This window comes from Apus apus, chromosome 1 (assembly GCF_020740795.1).
Source record: "Apus apus isolate bApuApu2 chromosome 1, bApuApu2.pri.cur, whole genome shotgun sequence".
Classification (NCBI taxonomy): domain Eukaryota; kingdom Metazoa; phylum Chordata; class Aves; order Apodiformes; family Apodidae; genus Apus; species Apus apus.
In genome coordinates, this window is record NC_067282.1 from 86,435,618 (window position 1) to 86,449,643 (window position 14,026).

At 37.1% G+C, this 14,026-nt stretch overlaps 1 protein-coding gene across 12 annotated transcripts in view; it reads right to left on the bottom strand.

The window, feature by feature from the left end:
- The window catches only part of ROBO2 (roundabout guidance receptor 2), a 470,138-nt gene that overhangs the window by 62,818 nt on the left and 393,294 nt on the right, over positions 1-14,026 (bottom strand). For all 12 annotated transcript variants that reach the window (XM_051629335.1, XM_051629326.1, XM_051629284.1 and 9 more), the window contains exons 14-17: positions 13,283-13,514; positions 7,519-7,643; positions 4,581-4,752; positions 950-1,132 (exon numbers count right to left, since the gene is read on the bottom strand). In XM_051629335.1, the coding sequence (XP_051485295.1) occupies positions 950-1,132; positions 4,581-4,752; positions 7,519-7,643; positions 13,283-13,514 (712 nt within the window). The remainder of the gene's footprint in view (positions 1-949; positions 1,133-4,580; positions 4,753-7,518; positions 7,644-13,282; positions 13,515-14,026) is intronic.

A 14,026-nucleotide genomic window follows, 5' to 3' on the forward strand; every position in this document is an offset into this window, starting at 1 on the left:
TAGTGTGATATAATGTCAACATTAAATATACTGTGTCCTAAACTGTACAAATCTTGCTCAAAAAGGAAATGTTTTCTCTTTTTGAATGTTGATAAGGCCTATAAAAGAACCTACCCCAATATTTGAAGAACAGCTTTTTTGTGTTACTTTAGGCTTCAGAGTGACACATTTTATGGTAATCCACCTGACTTCCTAAAAAAAGCAAGAATCCTGAAGCACAAAATAATACACAGAATAAATAGGTTGGGGGAAGAAGAAAATATTTTCATTTGCCAAATGTATTTATTTTTCAGATATAGTTTTCAAAAACTAATTTGTAACTGGCACAACACACTTGCTGCAAGAGGGATGGGATCACACTGTGAGAGCATTCCAAAGTGTTTTATCTCCAAGACAAAACTTTTGATGGCTTCTACTACAGGTAAATTTTGACCACACTTCTCTCTAATACCTCACTCACTTCTCCAGCTTAGCTATAGTCACTGATTAAGTACCCACATTTATTTCCCATGCACGTGGCTTCAAAGACATGCAAATGCATGGGAATGAATACAGAGAAGGCCAAATATTCTTTCTAATCTTCCTTGTAAGGCACTAGTCTAATTCACATTTGAACACATAAATGCAGCCTGACCTCTAACAGAGTGTCTTCTGAGCAAGAAGGAAGAGGTACAGTTAATCCTCTTTGTACTTTTTTATGCTAGATGTGCTGGAAATATAAAAATAAAGACTGTCTTATGATAATGATGAAATGTGGTACCGAGCAATGCATTTAAAGCTTCTCATACACCAGCATTTTCACAGCATACATTTAAAACAAGCATACAAAATTCACCCAGGCCACCCTTAGTGAAAGTTCAACATGTATCTTAAGTAGGCTTAACACTACCTCTTATCTGCGTAGGTGATAGAACCTAATGAGATGGTAATACATAGTTACTGTTCTTACCAGCATAATTGCTGAGCCCCTTCCTCTTCTTCCTGCGCCAGTACAGCCAGATGCTGAAACCCATCAGAATTACCCAACATGCACCACCGATGCCAGCTATAAAGGCAGGCTGTTTGACAACATCAGTGATTTGCTCAGTTATGCTGTTGTTATTTTCAGTGATGACAACTTCGTTACGGCCTCCTGCACAAAAGAAATTTGACAGAACCACAGACAATTTTTATTATGGATTCTGTAATACAAACAGGAACCAAGCACCACAAATGAAAATTAAAAAAAACAGACAGTAATGCACCTCAAAATAATTATCCACAGTATGAGAGCTTTAATGAATACCAGCACATACCCAAAAACCAGGTTTTCTAGAAAGTAAATTCATACCCATTTCAATTTTGCAAACACATATTTGAAAAGATAGTTCTACAACACCCACTCAAGTCATCTCACAGATGACAGTATAGATCCTTTTTTTAGCAATATACATGTTGATTTGTTTTTACATAATTACAAAAAGAATACAATTATGAGAAAGTAGATCATAGGAAACCAATGGGAAAAAAAAGATTCCTCTAAAAGGGAACTTTTCTAAAAGGAAAAGCTCGGTGTCTGGCTTGGAAACAAATGCTCATTAAAAAAAAAAAAAAAAAAAAAAAAAAGAATGGAAATTCAGGAAATGCTAAAGTGTATAGTTCGAGGACTAGCCACTATTCCAATTCAAACCTTCCCTTGTTAAAAATAGTTAGTTTTAAAATTAGGAAATGCATATCATATTTTTCTGCAAAAAAAATTAATATTGATTATATGTACATTTGAAATAAACTGCCTACATCTGCAGTTTTGAAACTGGTGAAAGAATCATCCATAATTTCTGGTAAAAGCATTTATATGGCTCAATCATTGAAATGTTTGTGCAGTATTCCCAGATGCCTGTATGCACGCTGAAGAGCTGCAAGAATAGCTACTCTACTGAGACAAAAAAGATGCAAATACCATGATTCTCAGTTGTGAGAGTCTATTGCACACATGTAAAGGTAGCAAAATATGGCAATAAAACACTGAAATGGTCATTCAGATGAAATTATTAAAAGTATTGTAGCATTATGCCTTGCTGTGAAAATGTATGCATTCCTGCAGTTCATCAGCTGTTAAATTTACTGCTCACTGGCTCACTGGCTTCAGCCTAAAGCAAGCAAACAAGATTTTTGGCTAAACCAGATGCAAGAAGTCTGACACTTCCAGTTTTATTTCCAAGGACACCTCTTTGCAGGACACTCAGAGTTTGCACCAGTCAAGCTGTGAAAGAGGATCCCTCCCAGAGGGCAGGTGGGGCTGAGCATGTCTTCTCTGCCACATTCTGCCCCCTGCCACAGGGATAGACTCTGCCCCAGTGCTGCCATGGCCACAATGCAGCTTCAGGCCCCTGTTGTGTTCAGAGCTAGACCAAATTGTTCAGGAAGAAATGCAATGCACTGTATCACATTGCTCCCACACTGTAAATGATCTTGGTGATTTTATTAAGCTTTCTCACTTTCTGCACCATGTTGATATTTAGAAATGATGACCATCTGCGTTTGCAAACAGACTGTTGAAACTCCGGTAGAGTTTGGCTTGCTTTCAGCAGTTCTGTGCAGGAGAAAAAGCAGGCTTCCCAAAAAAACAAAATAGGTCCCACAGAAGGATGCTGACAGACTACACCTGCTAATGCGTAAGAAGGCAGTACACCAGTACTGGTATCATGTACCAGTCTATGCTGACCATGCCGGTAAGCTTTACTAGTGTCAGGGCTCGGTAGCTGCAGCTATCCTTTCCCATACTTCCCTAGTTTTTCTTGCAGCTGCCAAAGGCCTGATGGTTTCCAGTCCTGCTGCAGTAGGTGAGAATAAAACTCAGTGAGCATCGGTGACAAGGAAAAGAAAGGAGGCAGCGGTGGCTGCTTCATCGGATTTTCCCACTCCAGAAAAGTTCATGGAACACACAGACACATCTCCAAGCACACAATTTGTTTTGTAGGAGAAACTAGCATGGGAGTAGGTTTTGCTCGAATTGCCATTAACTTTCAGTTACTTTCTGTGCCCTTTGGAGGTGAGGTAAAGGCAGTGGGACAGTGAGGAAACAAGTGATGTCTCTGAGCTTTGGAAGCAGCCATGCTGCCATGGGGAATAGTGGGCAGGGAAGCACTCCAGAGACACCAGCTTAAGGAGCAGACGTGCCTGGACTCAAGAAAAGAACAACTGCTTTCCAGTAACGCTTCCAAAAAGGCTGAAGATCCCATTTTCTTCTCTGAAGTCAGAAACCAGCCTTTTGAGAATGGAGGGTGTGAGAGCAAATTGCAGTGAACCTAAGGGAAGCTGGCAGTGGACTTAACGCTCTCGCTCTCTTCTAGGGGAAGGTGCAATCTGTCTCCTAATTACCTTCTAAAGTTGGCAGTCTGGTGGGTTGCTCTTACCATTCAGTGCCTAGCTATTGCAACTACAAAGACAATAATTCATTAAAGTGTCAAAATAACATATGCTTTTTGAATGTGGTGACTGAAAAATAAAGGAATACATACTTAGGCTATCCACTGACGTTTGATAAAATTAATATAATTTGAGGGTTTGGAGAAACAAACAGCATTATTTTTGTATTTCTTTATATAACATTAAAGAAGAAGTAATAAATAAGTCACCCAAGGTACCAGTGTACTATTTCACATACTGCAGGTGTTTCTGTAACAATGCTGTCAGTTCAACTAATTAGAACATAGACAAGGGAAGTGTGTGACCTGTAACGGTCCATTGTTCCTGAAGACAAAAACATAATGAAATATAATGTCTTCCTCCCATTGGAGAGTAACGAAGAACAAAACTAATTTGTCGGACCAAAAATTAATTAGACACATCAGATTCAATTGTACCTATTACTGTGAAAGTTTGCAGCTGTTCCTCATATTATTATGCCAATGATAGAACGTAAGAGTGAACAGACCAAATGATGAAGAGAAATAATAGCTATACCATTAACCAACATTGCTGCTATCTCCAATTTTATTTCTAGTTTTCCAAGTGATTTTTTTAGTATATCAATAATGATAATACATTTTTTCTTCTTGATTCTCTTAGAGTCTTCCATAATTTTTTTCAATGTGTTTCTTGCAGTATGGGCACGGGATTTCACTAACAGTGGCACAATTTTTATCTAAAGAAATGATATACTTCTTACTGTTCCATATTCCAGTAACTTCAAATGTTCAGAACACCAACTTTAAATAGTGCCTTAGGTACCAACAGTAAGATTAAGACAATATTACAGTCATCTCAACAGGAGGAAAAGGGAGCTTGAGCTATTAGTTCCATAAGTCTGTCAACCTGCAGAAGTGGTAAATTAATTAAAAAAACATTACATCAGCTTCACTAGATTATCCATGTTTTCTATGTCTTTATAACATCTTTCCCTCCATTGGCTATGGGAACTCTGCCTTAAAAGGAGACACAATGTTAGCAGGCAGTGGGACATGAAAAGCTAACTAAATAGCTCTGTTCAAATCTTGTCTTTTGCTCCATGGATTTTTATGCTCCCAGAAGTGATTTATGAAAGCATTTCTGAAAGTCGAAACAGGCAAAAGAAAATAACAAAACAGACAAACACTTACCAATTATTATGGGCTGTGGCTCACTTTTTACTCCCACACCTGCACTGGTGCTTGCAGCAACTTCCACGCGGTACTGAATACCTGGATATAGGCCACCTATTACTACAGACCGAATGGCTGCATCTACTGTTTTGTTGATATGAAATCGAGTCTCATTACCTAAACACCAGATCTGGGACAAAAGTGGACATATTAAAAAATGTGAAATTCTTCATACTCGTAATCAAACGCACATAGATTTGACATATCAAGGTATTGCATGACAATCACTTAATTTGGACTTCTTAATAATGTCACTGTCCAGGAGTAGATGGAATTGGGAAGATATATATCATCAAGCTTCCCCAGATTAGCATAGGACCAAGCCAGCTGCAAAGACTGCTTGCAAATTCTTCTCTAGACTCTGGCTCAACATGAAGTGCAAATTTCTGTGGTTTCACTTCTTAGAAGCACAGACAAGAATAATTCAAAAAATGAGCTGTTATACACTAATTGAAATCTTGCCCAGTAATATGATTACCATTAAACGTCTCCTAAAAAAAAAAATAATAATAATAAAAAAAATTCCCAATGAATAGCAAAAGGACACAAAATAATACAAGTACTACTTCAAACATTTCTCAAAGTACTAAAGAAGAAACAATTTCCAAAATTATTTTCAACTTCCTTTCACTGCACAACAGGGATATGTGAAATTTCTGAAATGGAATAAGCACAAACTAATTTTTTTCAGGTGCTTTTGTGATTACTTACATAGTTCAGGAATCCAGATATCACTTACTGACTCATTTACTGTCTAAATAAAAGAAACACTCTATAATCTCAACTGGCATTTTGTGATGAGAATGGTCTATGATTTCAGAGTCCTATTTCTCCCCTTGTGTTTTTTGATAGGTTTTTCCCAAGAAAATTCAAAACCAAGACCTTTTAGGGATTCTTATTCAGTTAATGTTATCTGCATATATTGCTTCTGTGTTGTTAAAGAAAACATTTACTACCACTCAAGAAAATCAATGCATAAAGATATCACATATACACTAGATCATTATAACAGCAGAAAAAAACACTAATGGTGGAACCACTGTCAGCAACAAACCAATGTGTCTAAGCAATAGTAAGGTTCTCACTGTTGATCCTACTAAGTGTTTTATCACAACTTATCTCTTTCCTGTGAAACACTGAGGACAATTTGAAGGGCAAAAGAACCCTTGTTCTCCTAAGATCATGTAGATTGTATTTGCAGGCCAGAATGCAGTAGGGTGAGAAATTACTTCAAGCATTCTTTCACTCCTTGTCTGTCCTGATCTGAGGCTATAGCAGCCATGAGATGCCCTAATTAAAGGCATTTAATTCATAAATTAATGTACAGGCACTCTGTTGTTTGAGGTGGAATCAAAAGATCTACATTCAATTTGTTAGAAAACGTACTGTGAAACCTCAGCAGTCATTTCATTGGACTCTTCACACTGTATTTACTGTACCCACCTCACTAACCAGGCAGCCACCTGATCTAATGCAGAAGGGATGTAATAAGTAGTGACTCCAGTTGTTCTTATAAACAGCCTGGAGATCTGAGCACTCACCTGGAACATGGATTTTATCAACCATCAGTCTACTTTGTTTCATATCTACATATTTTGTGGTTTAGGAGTGTACTTTACTTATTTGTTTATAAGCCCTTATGGTTAATATTGACTTATACTGGAGTCAGTATCGAGATTAATTAAGCCAAAAGATAATTATTAATTGACATGAAAATGAGATCAATAAAATACTGGGATTAATAAATCTTCATATTGATTAAAAGCAAAACAGAAGAAGTGCTATGCTAAATATAAATATTGTGAGCATTTACTGCATCCCTCTCACCGGGGAATAAGCTGGAAGAAGTTGAACCATTGCTTGATTTAAAAGTCAAGTACTTTCTCCTTTCTTGATACTGTGCTCCCTCAAGATACAGAAAGGAGAAAAATACGACATCTTTTTGAGTGGAATAAGTTGTATCCACCACTTTGACCTTTTGTGAAACTGTCAAGAAAGCCGCCTGGCTCTATTTCAACTAGGAACTTCACTCTAGGTTATACAAGTTGGCTACAGCAAAGTTATTTAAGAAACAATGTGTTCCATAGTCATAAGCCTGTGACAATGCTAAACCTTGCCTGAAGATTTTCTCCCTAGTCTTCCACCCCAATAACACATTGCATTTTTTTCCATGTTGTAAAAATTAATTTGTGCAAAAGTAAGCTTAGTGGGCAATTAGAGACTACAACAAAATTTAAGGTGATACATAAAGAGTGAATACTTTGAGCCATCATAGCAACAAAGGAGGAGAAAATAAAACCAATGTAGGGAGCTCTCATATAACAAACTCTGGATATAGCAGTGACATTCAAACGGTTCCTTAGAGCAAACCACATAGCACTTTGTGAATCCTAACAGCAACAGTACCTGGAAGAAGTCTTATTATTTTCCCAGAGCCACAGTCCTTGACTTTGATCTTGAAGCAGTAGGATTAGCATTTTGCAGGGGAAAGAAGAGTTATCCTTCCTGCCAGCTTTTATGCCACATTGTAGACACTCTAAGACAGGGACATCACCACCTGTCTTGAGAATGCAGAAGCCCTTAACATAAAAAACAACTGTCTTCTATTACCTCTTTCCACAGCAAGGAAAAGGAAGAAAGAGAAGGATTCTGTATTTACAGCTATCTTCTGGATCTAGCTCATGGTATTTTTGCTTTTAATATAACAGTAATAATGCATTAAAAATAAATTAATAAAAATTTAAAAGCATTCAGTCCTCTTTCTCCATATAATTATATGGGCTGCTGTAAAAGCTGATGCTGTCAGAACCTAAATCCATAAACAGTACTATTGTTCTGTAATTCAAGAAGGCTGTTTGCTTAAACACACAACTCTCCCATTATGCATAATTTCTACCTTATACTCCTGGATGACTCCATTTTGGTGATCTGGAGGGGGAGGATCCCAGGAGATGCTGATGCTTGTGCTGTTGTGGTTTCCAACTGTCAGGACAGTAACAGACTGAGGAGCGGCACTTGGAGCTACACCAAGGAGAGGGAACAAACAGAAGCAAGACATTAATCCATTTGCTAGAGCAGAAATTCTGCTGAAGTGGTGTAAGAACAAGCAGAAAATATATAACGTTCATACTCCCTGTAGGCCTAGGTATGCACATCGTGTTAGCCAGTGACAATTTTGAAAAATGCCTTTCTGAAGAGAAGCATAGTGCTGAATGACAATGTGGAATTTGTGGCAATGGAGAATCAATACAAATCATTTGTAATTTATTTATATTTAGCATTTCTTAAGTTTGCATTGGATTTCTTCTCATGCTTGCATTTGTATTCCATAATATGCATGGATAGCTATGAATATATCAATGAAGTGATAATGTGAGGCTGCTTCACTTGGCCTGAGAAGTGTTTTGATTCTTTTTACCCCACATGATCTAATAATAGTATGAGCAGCAAATGTTTAAGTATCTTTTTGTGTTTCCTATTAGTTCTCTACAAAGACATTAACAGGTTTAAACATAAAGCCTTGCAGCTGTGAGGTAGAAAAGTGTTGAAGACTTCAGGGCTTTACATCACATGCCAGTGAAGGGGGGAGGTGCTAAGTTAGGTCAGATATATTCTTATGCTCTCTTTTCTCTAGGCTAATTGTGTTCTCTTCAGACTTCTGTTCATTTTAACCATTCAAAGCTGTTTGGCTGGTCACTGCACATCAAGGCCACAGCTACAAGACAATTGCTTGACAGCACTGCTTTCTTGGCTAGAAGTGTGAAAAAAAAAAATTAAAAAAAAATCATAGCTGTTACTGATCAGAATTATGCTGGTAAAGCCCCTCTTGCAGCTACCCCAGCAGCAGGATGCTTTCGTTGGCACAGGACACGTTGTTTGAGAAGCAGTGCAGCAGCTACTCTATGGATAAGTCCCCTCTGTGAACATTTGCTGCATCTCCATGAGGGGCTCTCCCACCATAGCCATAGCTACCATGGCAGAGGCCTGTGGCATATGGCCCTCTTCAGCCAGTTGAAACTTCTTTTGGCCTTCCATCTTCCCTCCTTTACTTCTAGGCAAGTGTCAAAACTCCACCACAGTGGCAAGCTAAGTCACCAAAGTCAAGTGTGTTATATTAAGGTATAGTCCCTGGGCAAAAAAAAAAATTATTGATAACTGCTGCACTGAGCTGGTCCTAGGATCCCTCTAGTCCATTTATCCCTTTCCATCTATCCAGTCTTCAGCTATGAGAAAGAGCCCAGGAAAGTGTGAACTAATAGAGTGACCACCTAGTGATATCTCTACAGGACAATTTTCCAATTCAGAGAAGTTAGTTGCTTAGACACCTTCTCTTCCAAGGCAGTGTCTTCATATTTAGTAACTCCTTATGGAATTTTGTTCCACATATTTGTCATCACCTTTAATATGATCTTAGAACATTTGATATGAAATATGGAAGCCTATGTTGAAGACTTACCAGAACCTAAAATACTGATATTTGCCTCTGCTCCAATTTGAAATCTAGACAGCCCTCTAGTTCTGGGCATCTCGCATTATGTGTCACAGATAGCTGACTTCAGTCCCCTGCTCTTGAGTATTCCTATCCAGAGAGGACTCCTTCACTGCCAAGTTCTATGGCAACAGGTCTCTAGTCTTATCTTTAACAAATATTCCTGACCCTTGGACTACTTTTCTTGGAAAAGGAAAGAGCCACTGGCACCTTTGTTTTAAAGTCTGGCAGGTTTAACACAATTAAACACAGCCACAGATATCAGGAGTATTCAAGTTTCCTGAGTCAATCCATATTTCCTTATTGCTCCCCATGGTCTCTTTCAGACAGGCTATGTTTCAACTTCAGATGATCCTCAGCACTTGATCTGGCTGAAGAAGCTGAGCTCAAATTCTTATACTGATAACTCTGAAGTGCTGGAGTAGCCTGTTGCAGGAATCACACTTTAAACTAGGGCATCAGAGGTGGGGACAAGGGATCATATAAGATCATATCAGAAAAAAAAATACTTTTGAGGTAAAATGACACAAATATTGCTTTCCTGTGAGGCTGCACATTTTGACAACTACATTTTCAGATGCTGGTTCAGCTGCAAAGCAAATAATACGAGGTTGCATCTTTGTGACCTTGAATGATGCAAAGAAACAGTATACTGGAGGGGAGAAATGGAGCTATATTGTGGACAATTTGACTCTTAGCTCAAGGTGCCCTTGGGCTACTCCTTGCAATCGTGCAAAGCATAAAATTGGTGAAGTTAATAGTTGAATTGTGAATTTTATGGCAAGTGAAATAATTTGCCACACAGTAAAAAAAAAAAAAAAAAAAAAAAAAAAGCAGCATTTTTAAAGGCTTGAAGTTATTCAATAACAAAAAAAACCCCATGAATAAATGCATGTGTGTGATACTCATTAGAATAAAATTGTATATGAAAATAATAACCATAAAAATGGCAAAGCTCAATGCTATATAACTAATTTTTGTTTTTAAGTACAATAGAACAGCCAGATGACACGTATTTACTTTCCTCCTTAAACACAAAGGGCATTCAGAAATATAATTTCTTATATACACATGCCTGGAAACACAGAGAGAGAGAGAGGAGAGAGTAAATGCTAAAGAAATGTAAAATTAATACCATGCTTTAACATTTAAAGAAAAACATATGGTATTAATTTGTGTTTGCATTTAAACTGCATTAATATTCTACTTGATATTCTACCAGTGTGATTTTTTTTTTTTTAGGATATATGGTAAGTTTGAATTAAAATTATAATTGCAGCTGATGAACACAGCTGAACTTATCTTTTTAAGAGCTGCACTAAGGCAAGAAAGAATTGACAGACAGCAGCTGATAAAAACTAAGAAGACTTCCATTACTGACTGTCATTTTCGTGCGACAAACATGCAGAAAAATTACTCCTCCACAAAATTATTCCAAGAGAGATTTAAAACAGTGGATGTAACTGGAGAAAAAAAATCATCTATCTTTAGACTAAGCATGAAAGAAATAGTGAAAATTCGAAAATAATCTACTTATTTCCTTTTTGTATAGGTATACACATAAATGTCTTTAACAGTTCTGCTTCCTCTCTCTGATAGTATCATTCTGTAAGCTGGCACCATGATATAAATTAAGCCACTTGTCTGACACTGCTGCAGTTATTAAATAGACCACATTGAAAAATAACATTTTTAAAACTGTTTTCTCATTTCCCTTGCTGCTGGCTTGTGGAGAACACCTTGCCTGATTCTTGACAGGTCAATTATTCCAGTGCTCAGCTTCTTCTTACAGATATGAAAGAACCCAAATCGCTGCTCATCTTTTCCAGACGCAGCCAAACAGAATTCCATTTGTCACCTTCACAAGGCCAAAGAGGCACGAGATGGATGGATACTGAACTGTGACAAATGTCTGATCTAGAGGAAAAGTCTAACTGCAGCAAAATTGATTTTTGGAGCTAGCCCTCAGAAGTAACATTGCATGTAAAATTCAATTCAGCAGAAAGCTGCTGCTACCTTTTGGTTGCACTTTGCCTTTACCAGGGCTATTCGTTTTGATGTTGCAAAAAACTTGTAACGTGCATATCACTCTTCCAAATTATTTTCTAAAAATAGTATACCTGACATTTTTTAAAAGTCAAGTCTAAAAAAGCTCATTTTCGAAATGGAATCACAGGCAGCCCAGCAAGTGGGATACCTTTAAATAGACTGCAATCTTTCTTCATCAGATGAGAAGCAAACCACTTTCATTAAACATTTAGTTGATGTTATTTTTGAAATACATGAGCACCAATATAATTACAAAGAAAATGTGAGGAATTAAAGGAAATATATGTAGAACTGCATCTAAAGAATGTCTTAAATTTCACATGGAAGTACTTAACTTTATCACTCAAGCAAGAGAAAATTATTTACAGGGGCTGACATTTGTCTGGTGATAATACTATGTGTTATAGGCTGATGTTTTTTTGAGAGACGTATTTGAAAATAGACTCCTAGAAGGCTATATTAATCTCGAAAGTGAATCCTAGGCTATGATACATACCTGCAGGTAAGAAAAGTTTTTTAAATCTTCATGATGTGGAAAGTTATTCCACATGAACAAAGTGGCCTTTAAAGTAGGAAATTAACTGACAGGCTCTGCGACAAGGTTTAGAAAAGAAAACATGTTTTTATCAAGTATTCTACAGAAACAGAGAGGAGGTACAAAATCTCTCTCTTACTGTAGCTCTTAATTTACCTTTAGCAAGAGACCATTAGATGAACTAAATAAACAACAAAAAATTGAAACTGGAGAAGAAAATCTGCTAGTATGGGGACAAAATCCTAGATTCTAACTCTAGAAAAGCAATTCCATCTGTAGAAAGCTTTCTAATTTTTTAAAAATTTCTTTTTTTTAGCTTTGCTCAGGGTGCTGCAAAGGTATTCTCTACCAATGGATTTAGGCTTTATAGTCTGAAAAAAGAAATGGGAAACAAAGTCCAAAGTTTGAAATCAGACTTGAACCATGCCTTTCTGCACAGTTTTCTACATGTTGCAGGACACTGAATTTCCTCATCTGTAAAGTACAAATGGCAACCAAGTTATCTGCAGAATTACTTACTTGTTGGGCAATAATCAAAATAAATAAAAGAGAAAGGAATAGAATAAAAAGGACATGGCAATCAGCACCAAATTAAACCTCAGGAGTCTACTGAAAATTATTACAATGCATCTTCAATAGGAAAGGAAAGAGTGTACTCAAAACCCATCAAAACCATATGAGCATTTTGAAACTTCACTAGTATTTCTTCTCTCCCTTGCTTTGAAATAAATCAGTGAATCAGAGAAGACTGTTATGATCATCCTTCTACATTTACAGGAGAGATTTTCCAGGCAAAGGTTACATTAGGCAGGTCATTGTACATTGCTAAGAGAAAAAGATGAAAAATACTCATATCTCACCTCCCTTCTCTACTTTCCAATAATAAAGCTGCCCTGGGGAGCCTATGTTTTAGTAAAACTATATACCCTGCAACACGCTATAGATAAAAATGCTTGTGCATTCAGTAGTGTAAACCATTTATTACGTCTGCATCCTACATGTTTCATAGAGGCTTGAAAGATAATTAAGGAAATCCTCCAAAGGACTAAATAGTGTCATTTCATGGATGGTGTGCTAGCAGAAACAATGAAGTGGCACGTCCTTAAGACTGGAGTTCTTTCAGACTATTTAAATATCTGTCCTTCGCTAGTCCCCTTTTCCCAACCAAACTGTTCATCTATGTTATTACTCACTCAGAAAGATGTGCTTAATATCAAACACTCATCTGCAAAGGTTCCATTTATTAGTTTTCTTTTCAAAGTGCAGACTGAAGTCTTTAATTGTGACAACACTGATTATAAATGAATGGCTCCTATGCATACTTCTTGGAAGACCCAAAGCTACCTGTAGATTAGAAGGAGGTATCAGACAGAAGAACATAGAACTGGCTCAGTGCTTTCTCATGGAATACTTAGAGCACAAAATATTATATCAAATTCTAATGCCAACCCTATATCTAACAAACAGAAATCATGTAGAAGAAACAAGGCTGAACATATGCATACACACAATAACCAAAATGGTCACTCTTGATTTCACCTTCAGGGCTAGGTATAGTAGCTTTGTTTTTCTGATCATTTTACTAACCTTCCTCTGTGGTACGAGCAGACTTTGATTCACTGTCCATTCCTTGGAATTCATTGAAATAAGGTCGAACTTTAATTTCATAAGTGACCCCCTTTTTCAAGTTGACGAGGACAGCACTGCGCTCAGTTGGAACTTTGACCTCCAAATTCTGCCATACAGCTGGAGAAGGCAGCCCAGACGTTTGGCGATACATTACTCGGTACCCCTGAATAAACTGGGATTGGCGGTCAACCTAGAAAAATATCATGAAATAATGTGTCAATAAACATATTAAAGCAATGAAACAGTATAAAAAGCAAAGAAACTAGTTGCCTAGAAAACTTTCGTCCTCACAAAAAAAAAAAAAAAAGAAGAAGAAAATGAACAGTTATTTAAGCTGCTGAATTTAAAAATCAAACTGCCTTCTTGTAAGTCACTGTTGATTGTCTATAAAGGACACTTTTCTCCTATTATGTTATAGAACATTTCTTTCTATTTAACTTTCTCCAGCTCTATAGAAAGTGACAAATACCACCTTAAATCGTAAAACATGGCTCCACTCCAGCAACAAATCATGCAAAGAGAACTTTGGCATAATGCTTACTTCATGTAAACTTACTAAGCACATCTTGGCTACTGATGTGCTGAAAAATGAGAAGAAAAGAAAAACAAATTCTTTTCAGAAAAGGGCAAGCCTTTGAAGATACGCTACATGTTTTCAGTTAGTCCATTACTTGGCTCACAGCTCATCTTTTCATGCGATGC